The sequence below is a fragment of the Empidonax traillii genome, unplaced genomic scaffold (genome assembly GCF_003031625.1).
Source record: "Empidonax traillii isolate 1590-97213 ecotype Southwest subspecies unplaced genomic scaffold, ASM303162v1 scaffold42:size1813164, whole genome shotgun sequence".
NCBI classification, from domain to species: Eukaryota; Metazoa; Chordata; class Aves; order Passeriformes; family Tyrannidae; genus Empidonax; species Empidonax traillii.
The window spans coordinates 722672-741135 of record NW_020955235.1 but is presented as its reverse complement, the minus strand read 5'-3'; the positions used below and the strand labels follow the sequence as shown (position 1 = coordinate 741135).

The 18464-nt window shown below is 45.7% G+C and overlaps 2 protein-coding genes across 4 annotated transcripts in view; both read right to left on the bottom strand.

Moving 5' to 3' along the window:
- Positions 1-2960, bottom strand: part of WIPF1 (WAS/WASL interacting protein family member 1) — a 52380-nt gene extending 49420 nt beyond the window's left edge. Inside the window, exon 1 of one of the 2 annotated variants that reach the window (XM_027878441.1) lies at positions 2724-2960. The gene's annotated coding sequence lies outside the window, so the exon portion shown is untranslated. Of the gene's footprint in view, positions 1-2271; positions 2349-2723 lie in introns of those variants that run through there. The other variant, XM_027878440.1, reaches the window with a different exon arrangement.
- Positions 2961-8122: 5162 nt separating this feature from the next.
- Positions 8123-17743, bottom strand: CHRNA1 (cholinergic receptor nicotinic alpha 1 subunit). 2 transcript variants are annotated; one of them, XM_027878449.1, is made up of 9 exons: positions 17625-17743; positions 15565-15710; positions 15360-15404; positions 14800-14909; positions 14364-14559; positions 13525-13762; positions 12174-12397; positions 10640-10879; positions 8123-8692 (listed from the first exon to the last, which is right to left on the bottom strand). In XM_027878449.1, the coding sequence occupies exons 1-9, from the start codon at positions 17683-17685 to the stop codon at positions 8561-8563; spliced, it is 1392 nt and encodes a 463-aa protein (XP_027734250.1). In that variant the 5' UTR covers positions 17686-17743; the 3' UTR covers positions 8123-8560. The 2 variants fall into 2 exon arrangements, with proteins under 2 accessions (XP_027734250.1, XP_027734251.1); XM_027878450.1 differs by having other exon boundaries at positions 17621-17725.
- Between the last annotated feature and the right edge of the window lie 721 nt (positions 17744-18464).

The window sequence follows — 18464 nt, the reverse complement described above, 5'->3', positions numbered from 1 at the left end:
AGTTAGGACTCAGCTAGAGAGCTTCAACTGTTTTAATTCCTATTAGTTGGGGTGAGGGATCTCAAAGCAGGAAGCAGGGGAGAGTCAGCACAGGGCTGAGAGGGGCCTTCTATACAGACAGAGCACTGGCTGCTCTCTCCTTTTCCTCTTACCCAAATTTCTGACTTCTCAGCAATTCACTTTTTACAGCACAACCCCACAAATAACTGTGAGAGGCTGAAGCAGCTGCCACAGCATCAGGAGGAACAGGTGAGCAGCAATAAGACATAAGAGAAGGGTGGGAGGGGAGGCAGGAACCCCTAAGCTGACAAGGGTAACACGTAGAGTAACCACAGACTCCAGGGCACAGTCCCCTGCCCCAAAAAACTTGCACTCCAGTCAAGGCCAGCCAGAGGAACTGGCATGCCTCTTGCTTCACATTCCTTGGAAACTTGCCTTGACCAACTATGGAAATAATCATTTCATGTACAACATGGAGAACTACACATTTGACAGGCAGATGCTAAGGGCAACGTCCTGCTCAGCTTGAGGTCAGAGGATGCTGAAGAGCCTAGAAGAGTGAGACAGAAAGACACACATAATTCTTAAGGAATGAAAAGCAGTGCTTTCTGGAGGAACAATAACAGGGATTCGAGAGATACAATCTCAATTTTAGGATATTTGCTCTTCCCTAGCTAAACAGGTCTTTAAATAACATTTGTGCATATATAAAAAGCTTTTCCGCTCAGTTTGTAGCTTTCCTGTACTCCCCACCCCGATTCTCTCTCATATTCTCTTCCTGATTCTCCCTTTCTGCGTGTCCTCCCCTCACGTGCTCCTGCAGCACATGGGGCAGAAGTGCTCTGGAACAGCTGTATTTCCTCCTCCTATGCTCCTTCCCCTCACAGCAGAGGGGAAAGTACAAGCCAGCTCAGCTTGCCTCGTGCTTCACAGCACTTGAAAAGGTACACTGCCAGAGCACGTCCCTCCAGGGCAGCACTGCCATCCCTCTTGCCTTCACTGCAGGGCACACTGGGGGTAACATACAGAGGCTAAACAGGTCCTAAGAGAGGACTTCTTCTTTTTCAGATGGCCTCTTGAGTCTCTGCACTGTCCTCCCAAGCTGGGCTTGGAAAAGGTAATGGACAAATAAAACAGAGGAGAAAGTAAAAGGGCACAATTAAAAAGGGTGTGAACAAGGAGCACACTGCCCACTCTCTGGAGGTCAAGACAACTGAGAACAGCTGCTTATTACAGCCCTGTCTTCGAGAAAGCACTAGAAGAGTAAAGGAGCAATTTAGAAGCACCTCACGGTGGGTTCCTGAACAAGCACACCTTATTGCCAGAGACAATTGCTGTATCACTTTTGTTTTAAAGAGGAGGTTCAAGTAGAATACATGGTAGCTGCTGAGGAACACCAACTCTCTGAGGAGGCATACAATCCTGATTTGCAGGAGCTGTTAGTTAGAAGATGAAGCGCAGCCATTAGAGTAGCAGAAGCAAACAAAGGGGAAGACAAACTAAAACTCGAAGACTATTTACTGTTCCCAAAATTGATTCCTTTCAAAAGCCCCCAAGAGTACTCGGAGGGCAGAGACCTGCTTTGTTGACTCTATCAGAAAGCCAAGCTTACAAGGTCCACCTCAACACTCGCTGCACATGAAAGCACTTGAGAGAGGAAGGCTGCCACACAAACACCTGTATGAGTGTGTGACCAAATAAAATCATGCCCTGCGTGGGTGCCACACGTGCGGGCAGCGGTGTGTGCCACGGCTCCAGCGTGTGCCACAACTCCAGTGTGGCTCTCCCTGCCCTGCCCTGCCATGCCAGCCGGGATTCCACAGCCGCGGCTGTGCCTCAGCAGGGATGGCCAAGGATGCCAGGAGCCACCTCCTCTGTCCGGGCAGAGGCACGGTCCGAGCTGCCAAGAGGGGCCGGGGGCTGAGCCCGGAGGCCACCGCCGCCCGAACCACGGGCACGCACCCAACCCCGGGGGAAGTGAGGGGACGCGGGGAGGGATCCCAGCCTGCCAGCACGGCTTCGGGAGGCAGAAGGAACGCGTCCAGCCCAAGACAGAGCAGTCTGGAAGAAAAGAGAGAAAGAGCAGACAGGCACGAAGCGAGACTCGGCTCCCGACCCTTGTACCCGGAGGGCGCTGGTCCCGCGGGGCCGGGGAAGCCGAGCCGCCCCAGCGCGGTTGCCGCCGGGGCCCCGCCCGCCCCAGAGACCCCCCCGCCCCGCCAGCTCCGGGCAGCGGAGCCCCGTGGGGTCCCCAGCCCCGCGCCCCCTTACCGCGCTCCGTGCGGGCGAGGCGGCGGGAGGGCACGGCGAGCCCCGTGGGCGCTGCGGGCGCTGCAGCCGCTGCGGCGGCCGGGACATGTTGGGCCGGGCGGCTATTTATAGCGGCAGGAAGCGGCGCCGCGGCTCTGGGGCGCCTCTCCCGCGCCGCCGCACATGCCCCGGGCCGGGCCGGGCCCCCGCGAGGGGTGCCCGCCCCCTGCCCCTGCCTCCCGCCCCCCGGGGGGCGCGGTGCCCCTCGGCCCGGGGAGGCGCCCGCAGGGTGGTCCTGCCCGGGCAGCGAGGTATTCTGGTGGTGGCCGTGCCCCGCCCGCAGCCGCGCTCCTCCTGTGCCCGGTGGGAGATCACACTGGTCAAAGTTACAGACGTAGCCCCCCCCCCCCCCCCCCCCCCCCCCCCCCCCCCCCCCCCCCCCCCCCCCCCCCCCCCCCCCCCCCCCCCCTTACAGGGAGACGGGTCCAGGTCCCCAAGCGCCAACGGCCTGAACCGTGATTTTGGGAGCTCTTTCGGGGACTCGTCCCGTTCAGACCCTCACCGGTTCCCCGGTCATGGCCTCAGCCGCAGGGGCAGCTCTGCATTCCGTGCCCTCTTGGCCGCCGCTGTCCCCTTGTTCGGGAGCGCCAGAGGGCAGAGATGCGCTGGGCTCTCCCGCTCCGCAGGGACAGCTCCGGCCCCTGCCCTGCTCCGGGACAGCCGCCCGCCCTCAGGCTGGGCACAGGGCTCCTCTCACCCCTGCTCACGCGGCTCCACTCGACCACAAAGCTCTCCATGCACCTCGTTTTCCCTACCTGCCTCCGATGGCCTTGATCGCAGCCAGCAGGGAAGGGGTAGTGGAGCCTGGGGAATGGCAAGGCAGCAGGCAGAGACACACAGAGTGGAGTAGAAACATAATAAAACAGTGGGAAAGAGGTACTTGCTTTTTCCCTGTTAAGGTTGGCAGTATACCGAGATGTGGGAAGGTCAATTACCTCTCTCTACATGATGCCCCAGAAGGTATTTGTGCTTCATTCCTCAATTAACTCACACAGAGATTGCTTTGCCAGAGAACCAATCAAGTCTGCTCCCTTTTCCCTCTCAGCTTGACTAAGTTTTCCAGAAACAAAATTTCTGTTAATCTTTTTAGGTCCAGCACTGAGGTTTTGAATGAAAAAATGCCCAAAGTATATGTAATGGAGTAGCTTGTACATATAAGAAGCAAGGGTTGAAGGGCAAGAGCCGTGTCCTTAGTGTCTATTTGAGCCAACACACTGATCTCACATATTTTTGTCTCTGTAGGATTTTACGTTTTGGAGGTGTTGGGATGTTTTTTGTTTACTCCATGCATGGACATGGTGCAGTCCATCAGCTATATAATACTGTTATCTAAAATATATGAATGTTAGGGACAGGTGTCCTGAAAAATTGAAATGTGCTCTTCATTCACTTGTAGCAACATGTCCCAGAAAGGTCAAAGACTGAGTAACCCGTGTACTAAGCTAACCTGCTGCAATTTACTTTCATGTTTTCACCAGGAGATGAGCAGTTGCCTAAAGGCACAGCATTATGGTGAGACATGCTGTCATAAGAGCAATGGCATTACTGATCAGCGTTAGGTTGGAAAACTTGCCAGGTTTTTGTGTAGGTCATTTCTCTGTTTCTGTGTCATTGCATGGTTGGAGCATTGCAAGACAAACACAAAAACTGGTAAAATTTTTTTATGTGTACCCCTTTCTGACCCATGCACACAGTGTAGAGCAAAAATTACAGTGCTCACAAATAGTAAAACTGCAGGTAGTCTGTGTTTACTATCTTTACAGACCCAAAACTCTCTAAAGAGGGTCGCAAATCCACATGAGGTTCCCAAGCACAGCATACTGCATTTGGGTCATTGGTTAGCTGAAAAGTCACATAGAGGCAAACAGCTTCCTCTTGTCTACATACCAGAGAAATACCATCTGATGTGTTTATTCCAGGCTCCGTATGGGATAAGAAGCAAACACTGATACAGATCTGGCTGTTAGAAGTTGGGAAGATGTGCTGCAATGGGAAATCTGTGCTGGGATGACAGGAAATGGTGACAACTCTTGCTAGGAAACAGTTGTCCCTCTATGGGGAGTCCACTGAGTAGCCCATTATCACAGTATTATGTACTGTTCACAGTAGCCTAGGAACTCCTTTGGACTGTTTCCTGCTGGTCAGGCTGGCCTGTCCATGGTAACAATGGAATTGTTCTGTCCTTGCTGTAGACAACCCATCTACAGCCAGGGGTACTCAGTAGGACTCTTGCAGTGAGCACGGAAATGCTTGCCTGGAAGTTGGATTTTTTTCATAGCTGTGTCAGTCCCTTATACTTTATCAGGGACTGAAGTACATTTATTTTAGAGAATCTTTTTCAAAGCAGTGTATGATTGCCCTTTCTGTGGTTGGGACTTGACTTCCAGAGAGCAAGTACTTCAGAGTTTTGTTAGAAGTCTGTCTGTGCAATATTCAGCTGAGAGCAGCTTTGGAGACTTTGTATTGGTTTCACAATTTTTAAGAGAAAAAGAGAGGGAGAAAATTTATACCCAGGAGCATGCCTAGGGACCTCGAGGCTGTGCTAGACTTCATCTAGCACTAGTAAACATATGAAAACGTGAGGTCTTGTGACTGGATTCAAGGAGAACAACCTTCTAAAAGTGTCCAAAGTCAAAAGTATTTCTGATGTGCTAAACTATCAGTGACTTTGAATATGGCACCTTGCATGCCACCATACCAGAAAACAGGGAGGTAATGTGCTCCCTTTCTCCACTAGCAGCATAGTGTTCATGCACTTTGTGGGTCCTGTGTTATTCGTACTCTCTCTTGCCCCTACCTGCTGTGGTTTGCTTCAGCTGTGGAAACAGGAACTGCTGAGTCAGCATGCTGATGAAACACTGCTTTCACAAACTGAAAGTTCAAACTGAAGGAGGCTGCAGGACCCAAGCACTAGTGGCAGATGAATGATCACATCTGGCACACACAAGCTCATAATCAAGTATTTGGAGTTCAGTGAGTTTCATTTTTCTGTTCCCTCTCTTGATCAGCTGAACTCCATTTTACAAAGCCAAGATCCTACTGACTGAATAGACAGAATAAGGACATTGGGTTCAGCTGAGCTGTCTGGTGACGATGGAGAGCAGCAGCCTGTTCTGATTACAGACTCACATAGAGGTGAAACTGCTCCCTTGGCACAAGGTAACGGACTTTAAAAACTCAAATAACCTCCTCAGAAAGGTTAGGTCTTTTGAAGAGCAAAGTGCCAGAGGGGAAAGATTTGAGGGTGACTGCATCTCTGAGAGCAGCATATCCATGGCACAGTAGAGAGTAGCTGAAGGTGAGCTAAAGGGGTGGGAAGGGGCAAGTTAACTGTCACATGAATTAAAAATTGGAAAGAGAAACAGACTGAAAAAGATGGAGATGATCCAGGGAGCTATTCTATTAAGGACATAAATAGGGTGTTATCAACATCCTCAAATTAAACAAAAGCAGCTTTAGTAGCAAGAACGTGGCAGTGAAAAGAGGCACTAGTTAACTGCTTAGGGTACTATCACTATACAAGCAACACCTTCTCACCCAGTGGCCTCTGGTCTACCTTCATTTAAATGAAGTCTGCTGATTTCAGCACCGTGTTGTTTCCATGTCATTACTTTTTTACCAATGAGCGTGCGAGGCCTGCTTCTTCTTTTACTTATCATGAGAATTGTTAGTTGAAGCTCAGAGCTGAAATGTGCCTGTTTAAGGCAATGAGGCAGCAGAGGTGCATGTGTGGGTTGCATGAGTATTAACCAGGGTCATGTCTCCCTGGGGCTGCTGATTCTACCCATGTAGGAGACAGGAGAGTTTAGTGTTAAGATTGCAGGGAGAGACTACAGTGCTGTAAATGAGAAATCATTAGACAAAACATACTTACACATTGACAGCAAATCATCTGTGACCATAACAGAACACTTGAAACCTCCAAAGCTACTACTTTATCAGGTACTGACATGGTAAAAGGACAGTAGTAGTTGAGAAGAAATAGTCTGCGTGTAGGTAAGGGTACGCTTTTAGTAGATGGGTACTGGTAGCAGAGGATGTTACTGGTAAGCAAGTGGTTTACAAGAGAAATGTATCACAAAGGTGATCTAGGAACTGAAAATAGAGGCTGGTACAGTCTAAGTATTCAAAACAAAGCAAGAAAAAAAAAGAATAAGTGCGCTTATTGATGCTTGGAGAACCTTCTGTTTGGAGAGTCAGAGTACAGTGCCCGGAATCTGCAACCTAAGAAGGGAAGTTTATTAGCATTTAGTTTTGCCTGGTGTCACATCTTTTGAAACACAAGTAGTTCATCAAGACTCAGAGTGATGGGAAGGCAGAAGATTTGCTATGCTTATAAGACAAATCAAGCCATCACAAATGAAAAATTTTGAATAAATGATTTCAAAACTTTTTCTAGAGAAGAGGAAGGAAAATATTGGTAGGTGTGAAGAGAGCTGGAGAAGCAAGCAGACAGGCACACGTGTGCATGCACTCACCCTGGCACACACATAAGGGGAATCGGGAGGGCAAGACCCAGATCTGCCTTGGGGAAGCTGAATAAAGATACTGTGGATGCTCACCGTGAATCTTATTACTTGATGTTTATTTTTAATGCTAAGATTCAGCCACATGCTGCTCTAAGAGGATTGTTCTGTCAGTTTTAGTGCCACTCACAGGCTCCCAAATTAAATTCCAGGCACCATGATGCTGCAGCTTATCTCATCGTGAGCAGGGACCTATGTGATTCCCCAGGAGGGCTGAGAGCTGGGAAGTCAAACTGAAGATAAACCAAGCTGCAGTGAACACTCCCTCTCTCAGCAGAGGTTTGACCCAGCACACATCTTCAGTGATCGTTTACAAGGTTAATGATCATCCAGGGAGGCAAAGATTACCATCCTTTAAACCATAAGAGCTGAGCAGAGTGCTACAAGTGATCAATTGCCTCAGACAAACTGTTTGCTTAGGACTGCATCTTGCCAAAACAGTGTCCAGCAAACACTACGCAATGATGGGAGTGTTGCACAAGTGCCTCATTTTCCCTACAGTGTTTCCAATGCCTGTCCTCCGCAGGCATGACACATTCCTGTAGAGCATTAATATAACACAAATTATTTTATTAAACTCACAGCAAATTATTTACAGCTGTTAGCTAAGGAGTCCTCTTGGCCTGCACAAGGAGCTGGGAATGATGAGTAACTTGTCGCAGTTGCCCCACCTCTCCTTATTTATTTTTGAGAAAAATAGGCAGCACTGCTAGTATTGCCACACCGCACTCTTGCAATACACAGAGGCTTCTTGCTCACTAACCCCAGCGATCTTCGACCAAAAGCAGCACTACTTTGCTTTAGCCACCAGAGTGAGCTGCTGCTCAACTTTTGGATAAAGTTGTGGTAATTATTTGTGCTGCTCGGAAGAGGAGGTGTCCTGTCATTTTTGTCATATATAAGTACAGCTGAGATCCACACCTTCCCGAGGAATGATCAGTGTGCTGCTGTGTCTGAAGTTAATGCTCACGATTTATTTCAGCAGGGCAGGGGACAGTTTTCAGGAAACAGAGAATTGTCTTTAAGGTAAACACACCCAAGGTTGAAGGTGCTGCCACATTACTTATCACTCAAAATGAAGAGTGGAAACCAACCTTCCAAGAGCAGAGTAGGTTTAATATAGGGATTATCCTAGGAATAGCAATCCTTTCCACAGTAAGGAACAAGTAAGTCTCTCCTCTCTGCTGCAGCAAGAGTTTCTACAGGTAGAATCACGCATGACAGTCAGTCAGTTCAGATTTGTGCATGAAAATCAAGCATGGAGTTTGAGATATTTCTGATGTTATGAGACAAGTAATTTGGACCCTGCCAAAACAAAAGCAACAGAGCAGATATTGAAACCAGCTTGAATGCTAAAGTTGGATACAGATTTACAGCTCAGCTAAAGCTTATTACACTGCTATTGACTTCACTGGAATTGTATCTGTTGCTTGCAAAGTCAGACAGTCTTATTAACACATCAACATTTTTAACAAATGGTAAAATTGATCAAAACCTGGCTGACAGCCATTCAAGTTCACCAATAATGCAAATGTTTTTTTTGGCAATGAAATGCCACTGAGCAGCAGCTCAAAAGTGCTAAGTATGGAGCCTTACATTTTATTGTCCCTGCTCTTTCCCAGCAGGAACTGATTCCTGTCAGAGAAATTTTCAGAGGCTGCCCAGATTTTGATGGTTACAATGCTTTCAAATGTTCAGGGTAGCAAATAGTTTCCAGCTCACATTCATCCTTGCTGATTTAATTCAATTAGTCGACCAGCAAATACAGCTAATGTTCCTATAAAACAAACTAGCATAAATATGCCAAGGAGAAGATGATCAAGCACCATCGCAACAAACTTCCATTCTTCTGCAGCCTGGGAAAGAAACAAAGGAGATGGTAAAATGTCTGCACAGCCACTTTTATTATGGACATTCTTTTAATTCACTCTCTTGAACAATGGGAAGACTCTTCTATAAGTTTCATTATTGTTATGCAAAAAGTACTCATTTTCTTCTCAAAAGCAGTTCAGTGGTTCAGAAAGCCTAAGCAATCTACAAATAGAAGTTTCAGTGCTAAACTGATCAGAAACCCTGGCAATTTGCTGAACAACTTCATTTAAAAAAACATTGAAAAGCTTGATTTTTAGGCCAATAGTTGTTTTTGAAATAGAGTTTAAACTGTTGAAAGCAAAATCTTTAGTTTGACCCAACTGATTTTGGTTTTTCCATTGTGTTTTCCTTCTCATGGGATATCCAGGCAATTTCCGTTAATTTAACTCTAATCCCTGCTTTCCATGCCTAGTATATACTTTATGGTCTTCTAAAACCTTCTTGGTAGCTCCCTTAGTCTTTTTTCCAATTGTGGGACACTGCGAACTGCTTGCTCTGTGACTGCCTTTTCACTGCATGCCTTTGCTGGGAACCCAGAACGGTAAGACTGAGCAGAGTGTGAGGCACCAAGTACAGCAGGGCTCAGGATTTCCACCCTGTAACTCTACTTTAAGGAGTGACACATGCTGGCCTAAAGCACCTTCTACTTTTGTCATGGTTGTACCACAAGTAGAAGAGGCTGTTGTGATTACCTAGAGGACACTGATAATGAATACTGGTTTGAGGTGGTTCAGAAGTGAACACAATGAAGCAACAGCCTTCAGAAGCCACAACTTTCATTTTGTTTGGGGAACTTGACTTTTGAAACCTCCTGAAAGTGATATCAACAGTGCCCAGATGACGCAAGAGCCTGGGCTCAACTTCCAAAATGGGCACTTACTGGTAACCTGAAGATCCTCCTTGTAATCCTAGGAGGAAGTGAGGCCCATGGATGCTGAAGCCATGCCAGCCCTGCTGAGAATAACACTTTATCTGCAGAGAGACATAGGAATCACGTGGAACATGAGACTACAGCCAGAGTCATTCCACATGCTCCAGGAATTTGGTCACAGGAACAAACACCGTGGTGTAAATCCTGTCCCTGGGAAGGAAATGCCTCCTTTTCAAGTGCATGGGCCAAATTATTTTCTCAGAGAACGTGCTCTGTCTTCAGGCTGGCCTGCAGCTCAACAGGAAAGGACTATGACTGTTTAGAAAGGTGAAGTGCCAAGACCGAATTACCTCTGCAAAAGCCGTGTGAGCTGTGAAACTGAAATAAAAGAGGGGTTAATTGTGTTGAATGTACTAGGAGGAGGCAGAGCCAGATTTTCCTGGGGAACACTGCCATGTGTGACTCTATATGCTTTTATCCTTCCTTTGGCTTGCAATGTGGAAAAAGTCAGTAATCAGAGTAGCTCATGACATACTTCATTTGGAGCAACTACTTGTAACATTCAGGAATAAACCAAAACCTTATCAAAATTGGAATCATCATTTGTAAGTTACTTTTAACACTTCTCAGATAAAACTACTAGTCTTTTGGAGTTTGGCTTGCTTCCTGGTTTTTCAAAAGCAATAGGATCTTGCTTACCAGAGAGGGAAGATGCCCGAGTGGGAGACATGAGGAATGTATTTTGGAACTTGCTTACAGTTCTTGAAACTGCTTTCCTACTCACAGACACTCCATCTCTATGGCTTCACATACCACATTTAGGAATCCTTAGTACTGACACCTTTTTTCCTTTCTCTTATTTTGGGGGGCTAATATTCAACTATCATCTGTGACAATTATCTATCTCTCCTTGTTGACTGCATCAAGGGGAGAAGACTGTCCACTGCTAAAGCCAAATCAGGGCTTGGAGTGTTTCCGTAAGGCAAGGATATTTTGCCAAAAAAGTAAGATATAGCACTTTGAAAGCTAGAAATGAATCATGCACAAAAAAATCGCTTACATTACTGGCTTCTTGGTCTGATTTCATCGTTTCTGCAATGTATTTGATTCCTTCTATAGCATTTTTCACATCTGGATTTTTGGTAAGCGGGGAGTAGAAGTTGACAGGCACAGAGCCTGACTTCCCAGAAATGTCAGAAATATCAATATCTTCTGCAAAAATATTTTTGTCTTGTTTGTCTCTGGATGGTCGTTTCATTGTAGAGAAAAACATGACGTTTGGGATTGTGTCAATAAAGATCTGAAAACAAAGAGGGAGAAGATGACAGTTGCTGGTCTGTGGGGCTGTGTTACAGATGCAGCTGTGTGCTGAACAAAGACAAACCTCTCTGCTCCCACATCGCTTCCCGTGCTGGATCTGCTACAGATTCCCTCTTGGAATATGTCACAGCCCACGCCTCAGTTACACTGGGGTTTTTGTCAGCCTCCTGCCCTGAGGCAGAGGGAGTCACCCACAGGCCTGCCACACATATTCTTTAAACCATTTCCCCCTGCCATACACCCAACATCCACACATGAAGCGGGAAGCGATGCTCTGGAGCAGATCCTCAGCTAGCATGAGCTGGCAGAGCTCTGTTCATCTCATCTAATTTGAAACATATTGCTTACAAATCTGACTTGAAGAATGGATTACAAAGAACCTCTTTTGGCTACTTACATTTGACATTCCTACTATAAATGTTTGCTATACATGCATATAAGGCTTACAGTAAATTCCTTGGGAGTGACAGAGGCTTGCTGCCAGAGCAATGTTAAGCACATGCTCTGTTTGCCTGTTGAAATGTCACTTCTGCAGGGATTGTTTTTCTGCAAAAGGATCTGATATAAGCTGTAGCCTTATATAATTACAGATACATAGAACAATCCCCTTTCATTTCATGGTTTAGTATGAATGCAGGCAGGCTTCAGAAAGGCAAGAATTACTGAACAGATCAGATAATTTTTGGTGCTATCTCCCTGGAAAAGAACTTGTAATGACAGACAACTAATTTTTTCTACATCTTGTGGTTACCATCTAGACTCCTGTGCAAGGATCTCATCTCTTCCCAAGGGCTGCAGAGCAGCTCTATACTGGAAAAGTACAGAGAATATTGCTTAGCTTTTGCTAAACTGTCTTTTGCAAAATGGGATGCTGAACTCAGGTATTCCCAATGGCCTTTGTGCTCTGCACTGATGCAGGCCAGGGACTTGGCCACTGGCAGGCAGCAGTGCTTTGCAGTTAGAGGGAGAATTAGACCAGGAAATGTAATGTGAGTCCAGATGGATATTTTCTTTTCCATGTACCTTCAGCTGCCCATGTTTTGTCTTATCTGTTGCCTTCAAGACTCTACCCCAGTGGACAATCTTGTTACTTATGGGAGCACTTTAGCAGTCTTGCTAACTTTATGCGCAGCTGAGTTGTAAACACCGGCCTAGAGACACTTAACATGATCCATTTACTTCCCCAGTTCTTGTTGGCTTTTATTAGAAAGTCTGCCAATAATATATGGAGCGTTCCGTGGAAACCAGCAAACATGCAAAGCCATAGAGCTCACCTTCCTGACCCAGTGCGGCATGGTGTGAGTGCTTGGGGAGCGGTGGTGGGTGTTGATGACAATGACTGTGATGATGATCGAAGCGATGACAAACACCATTGTGAATAACATGTATTTGCCTATCAGAGGCACTGCACTGGAGGTGGAGGGGATCAACTCCACAATGACCAGAAGGAACACAGTCAAAGACAGCAGGACAGAGATGCTGAGAGTCATTTTCTCACCTGCCATGAAAACAAAACAAACATAAAAAGATAATACCATTGCTGCTCCTATCATCCAGTATAGAGAGTATTATTTATATAAGATCCAGGATGTGGATGATAGCTGTTCACACAAATACAGGTGTGCATTTGGAGTGTTGTGGTCTCTGCCAGCATCCAAAACAGTAACTAGGTTGGACAAAGCTGAGAACTTAACCGAATGTCAGCTCCAGCACTGAGGTGGGAATTACCAATACGGCTGGGCTGAAGTGTGGGTGAGAGATATGGAAAGCTTACTTGCCAGGAGCATTTCATTACTTGCCAGGGCTGTGTATTTTGAACAATGCAGTAAATACACCTAATTAACGCTTGCTCCACAGCTTCCTGGGACTTTGCTTGCCTTGCTCTCTGGCTCTGGGCTGAGAGGGCAGACAAAAAAATCACATATTGCACCAGAGGTCAGTTGCTATTTGAGATCTCCCAGTAGGTAGGGTGTCAAAAATGAACCATAAAACATTATTCACACATTTTTTTTTATCCAGTTCAACTTTCTAGAAAGTATTCCACTGAAAAAAAATGCATCAAATATTTCATAAAAAGAGACTTACTAAAATTAAGCACTATGAAAAGCTGACAAAAGGCAAAATGAATGAAGCAGAGGAAATGGTTGCAGGGAGCACAAGCTGCTCAGCAGTGACAAAGGAGGCCAGAATAGGCCAGGATTACTCTCATATCACACGAGGTAATGTGTGTGAGAAGATAACAAGCTCTCTGCTCTAACGCCATGCAGAAGGGCCTCAGTCACCCTTATGTGCTCACTTACTGCATGACATACTAACACCCTGACTACCTATCTATGGCAAAATATAAAAATTAACCAGCTAAATCTTTGGTTTGCAGAGGTTAACTGGATAGTTAATCAGCAATTTCTGGGGGAAAGCCCCCCAAATTATTTCTATTAATAGTTTCAGCTTTTGGCATCTTATCCTTCCTTTGCAGAATATTGAGAGCCACTGCTTTCAGTGGAAATGTCCACTTTCTGTGTGCACTGGCTTTCAGGCTGGTTGGTGATTTCAAATACTATGAATTTCTCAGGAATTTGTTAGAAGAGCAATTTCTATGGCAGTAGAATGAATAAATTTACGTACCTGAATCTGTGGGTAGGTAAAAAACTAACCCTGTTAAGAAGGAGAAGAGCAGGCAGGGGATGATGACGTTCACAATGAAGTAGAGAGGCAGGCGTTGCATGAGGAAGTGGTAGGTGATGTCCAGGTAAGGGGTGTCAGGACAGCAAGCATAATAAACCCAGTGCTTCCAGCCACGGTAATCCTTCATCACCCACTCCCCACTCTCCATGAAGTTACTCAGATCTGGACGATCACTCTCCTAGCAGCAAAATTCCCAAAAATTCTTAGTACCAGATGTTCTGAACCAAATCAAAACCTGGCATATTTGGCTCAGGAACAGGATTCCAAATAACTCAGGCACTTCATGATTTTTTGTGAGCAAATCACTCGTCTGTGTTATATTGCCTTAGAATATCAGCCTCTACACAGCATTCAGCTCAGCATTTTACAGTCAGGGACAGTAGACTGAATAAGTATTACAGATAGGAGACCTACCTGAGAGGCCAAGGAAAGAGTCCTTGACAATGAGAAGTCATGAGCAGAGAAAATGCAGCCCCCCAAAAAAACCCAAGAAAACAAACAGAAGCAGGACAGGCAGCACTATAAGGAGCAGTGAGAAGCTGATGGAGGACAGACAGGTAAGAGATTGTTAGGGCCCAGGAATTATATGCATGCAGAATTTTAGAGGCCGAACCAGGAAATATTGTGCTAGATCTACAAAAAGGGCTTTTCTCTTTTACAGGTAGTGCCTGTTTGTTTTTCCAGTCAAAACTAGTTCATATTCCATTCTAAATCTGAGATTTCCCCAGAAGCATACCCAGGTCTTTACTGCTTTTCCCAATTACAAACTCCTTACTTACTGGGTTTATAACAACCATTGTCCCATCGTACGTCCAAGTTCCCAACTTCATACTGCAGTTCTGCTGGTCAAATGGGAAGTGCGTGACTATAATTTCACAGTAACTCTTAAAAATAGCTGGTGGTGTCCAGGTGATCAGACCTGTGTGCTCCAGAAGGACTTTGGTGTATTTTACAATGGCAAAATCACCATCTGCACTGCAAAAGGAGCAAGGACATTAACAGCAATGTGGGCAGCATAACTGACAAGGTCACAAAAGGATTTCTGCCTGTGGGTCAGCTGGTCCCCCCGTGCCATTGTGCCTTCTCCTGGAGAAGCTTGCTTTGAGAAATAATATCCACTGGACCAATGTTATGGGAAAACTGCCCCACCAGAGTGGTGCCATGGGCAGAGCTCCCCCTCCCCCCCTCCTTCCCCAGGCAACTGGTACCCCTTACTTATTGTAAAGAACAAGGTCTGGCCGCCAGATATCATCCGAAGGGATGCGGATCTTTTTCACGCCACCGTAGTCGTCTGGATTCCACTTGAGGTTGACATCTGTCCATTGCTAAAGAGGGAAGATTTCAGCCCCTGAAGACCTTTTCTAGCACTTCTGGGGATAGTTTTTGTACTTCCCAGAAACAACACCTCCCGTGCTTTGGGATACTCAGGTAAGCATAAATATATGGGAGTGGGACCCCCAGCTCATTTTTTCATTAATTTAAATTTTGGTTTAAGAAACTTAATAAAAAAAAAAAAACAAAACGAACCAAAAAGAAAATAATAAAAAAGATAAATATATTAGAAGCCTATTATTTGAAATACAATGCAAAATGTTTTTCTTAAGACTCTTAGTGTCTAAAGCATTTTATTCTTGAGACCTCAGAAAGAAGAAGTGCTTTGCTAGCTGATCCCACCTGTCCAAATTGCCCCTGAAAGTATGACAGAGTAATTAATTCCCAGCCGTGTCCAATGCATTTATTTGAATTGGATGAAATAGTTGAGAACATTTAGTTACCTGTTTGAGACGTACGTTGGTTGTCACAATCTGATTTACTTCATCCTTAAAAATAAGAAAGAAAAAAAGGAAGAAAAACAAAAAGAAGGCAGTAACAGCAAACAGAATTAAAGGAGAAAAATTGTTTTCTTAGAAAAAACTCCCCACTGTTTGGCATTATCACGTAAGCCAGCTGATCAACATGTACCACACGTTCATACCGTACCACGCTAATCAGCTGGATGAGCTGCAGCCCGACGGTGACGACAACGGCGTCCCGATGGTCCTCCACTGGGCGCACCACCTTGTTGTAGTCCCTGAACAAGTCCTCAACAAGGCGAGTCTCGTGTTCATAGCACAGGGCCAGCCCAGCTGCAGAACAGCAGGGGTGGCACCAGTGAGATGGGGCAGGGAACAGGCTACAGCACCATCAGTCTGAGGTGGGCACGAAGGAAATACTGCCAGCACCGAGCTGCTGCTGCAGGATGACACCAAGTCCTTCGTGTGACTCCTCATTTCAGACATGCACTGTGTGCACTGCAAATGCCATCAGTGGAGGTAACTGCCTGTCTGATTTGGGTACAGCTTAGGGGTTGAAGGCAGCAGCAGCCTCCAACCAGGAGATGAACAAAGCCGAATAGCCAGGATTGTGGCTGACCATTAGAAATCTCCTCCAGGATTTTCCAGCCTGCGACTGTGCTAACATGCAGTACTTGCGGACAGTTAAGCAGAGAGAATACACGATATCAGGGATTTCTAATGTTGGCTTCTCTATCTTCAGTTCCACAGACTTGCTTGTGACAGTAACATCAAAGGAGAGAGCCAAGCACACCAGTCATTGAGATGAAATCACCACCCAGGCTCCTTGCATCTGCGATCTGATCAGAACAAGATCTCCTCTCCCCTATGGGAGTTGCTCAGGTTGTGCAGGTGGTGAGAGAAGAAAACCATTCACTGTGTGGGCTCTATTTCTTTCTCCTCAGGGGAGGTCTCAACCTATCTGTGGACAGCTTTACCACAGACTGCTCAGTGTGACTTGGCAGTGCTGTGTCCAAGAGCCCTTGTAGGAAAAACATCACAAGTGAAAATGGCAGGGAGCAGTTCTGTTCCAGTGGAACCTTCATGGTGTCTGTGCATGGCATTGCACTCCCGAGGAGCAGGGGCACAGAAAAACAGACAGGCCCCGTTTCGAGAGAGCCTGTGGCAGAACAAGCAGGTACATGATGTGCTCAAATTGTAGCTGCTTCACTGTTACAGGGGAGTAAAGCAAAGGGAAAGGCTGCTTGGGGCTGTTTTTGTATGTATCCCCTCCTAAACGTAGTGAGAGGGAACAGAACAGTTGATCCTTGCTGCAAGAAATTTTGGCAGATCCTACCCTTGCCTCCCCCTCTCTGCTGAATCCTGGGCCATTGAAGTCAACAAGAATTTTGGTGCTGACTCCAACCTAAGCCAAGATTTCCCCTTGTTTCCTAACTGACTTTTCCTCAGCTTTTATACAGCTTTTCTCAGCTTCTATATAGCTGAGATTTCCAAGGATTCTGTCTTGGCCTTTTCCTGCCATGAGATTATATTAAAATATTTGGATGCTAATCAGAAAAGCCTGTCACAGACAGGCACTGCTTTCTTCCCCTGTCAGAAAGGCTGGGCTGGGCTATGGTGGGCAGGAGTCATCTTTCAATTTTTAAGTTATGATCACAGCATCACACCTAATTCAAACTCTTTGCTATGTTTTATTAATCGGAGTAAAATTGCCCCTTTCTAGTGTGCCTTGGTAGAAATTAAGTATATTGCTTGAATTTGGTAAAAAAGTTTTAGGATCACAAAATAGTTATTATTTTAAGGGATAGTTTAAAAAGAATTATCTTGGTACAATGCATGCAGCTGCAAATCAGTTTGACCTCTTTATCAGTCGTCCCACAAAATAATGAAATTTCTTCTAATGATTTTTTACATTCCAAGCCATGCTAAAGAGATCCTTTCAAATATTTTGAAATACATGTAGCACTAGGGTAGATGGGAGCAATTAAACACAAAACCAGAAAAAAAATTAAACACAGAAACTTCTCCGTTCAAAATATCTGGTGCCTGAAATTACAAATATCTGAGCTGCTGCTAATGCTCTCCAAAGCTCTCCTTTAAATTATTTGGTGTGTTCATAAAACTTTATCAGTAGACAGGCTGCTCACAGAACACACGTTTGCTCATACTGATGTATATGCAAAGCCCTGATCCCACACACTCAGGAAAGAGATGACCCCTTTTCAAGGTTGGAACACCTTTACCTGCAGAGATGAGGAGGAGTATGTGATGGACCTTCATCATGCCAGCTCCCTCTTGCTGCAGTCATACAGATGGAGGCACGCACAAAGCACCTCTAAGGTCTGTTCAGAGGAGGGCTGTGCTGCCTCCTACCAGGGTGCTGCCAAAATATAACCACCAGGGTATTGATTTACAGCACCTGTTTTGGGAATGACAGCTGAGGGCCACTGCACCACCGGGTTGGAAATGGGAACACAGTGTGCTTCACCAGTCAAATATCTTCTGCAGTTTACAAAAGGTCATTTTTTTTAACTGGCAACGTAATCTGTGACTTAATAAACAAATAAATTCACAAATGAAGCTAAGAAAGAGTTATCTGCAAGTGACTGAACATCTCAGTGAGATCTCAGACACTTCCTGAGCTGGAAACCCAAAGCTGTGTATCACCCTTTTGAACAGAGCAACTTGCCAGATTTAGGATTTTGTTTCCCTAAGGGAAAACAGATCACAGTCATTTATTTCTGATACACCCTCACCAGTGTACAGACCACGTGCTGGGATGAGACTGCTCCCTTGGCTTTATAAACAGATGGGAAATCTTTGAAGAAGTGAACAAACTGTTGAGAAGCTGAGGAGAAATCCATCTCCTTGAATCTACTGGAATTCTAAGAAGGTACCTGGTAGAGTCTCCACCTTGAAAGCTGTTCATTAACCTTAGGAACCTGAAGCAAGAGGGACACCCTCCCTCCCCACCCCCCCATCTATATACTTACTGAACTCCTAAAGTCAAACGGCAGGAACACGACTGGTGGTTTTAACAGCAGACAGATCCAATGGATTCCTATAGGGCATTCAAGTCCTTGCTCT

Excerpts from the sequence above, each read along its gene's own strand:
- CHRNA1 (XM_027878449.1), bottom strand. The coding sequence starts at position 17,685 with ATGACTGCAGCAAGAGGGAGCTGGCATGATGAAGGTCCATCACATACT. Across the intron at positions 15,405-15,564 it reads TCATCCAGCTGATTAGCGTG|GATGAAGTAAATCAGATTGT; the intron begins GTACGGTATGAA and ends CTTATTTTTAAG. Across the intron at positions 12,398-13,524 it reads TTACCTACCCACAGATTCAG|GTGAGAAAATGACTCTCAGC; the intron begins GTACGTAAATTT and ends TTTTCATGGCAG.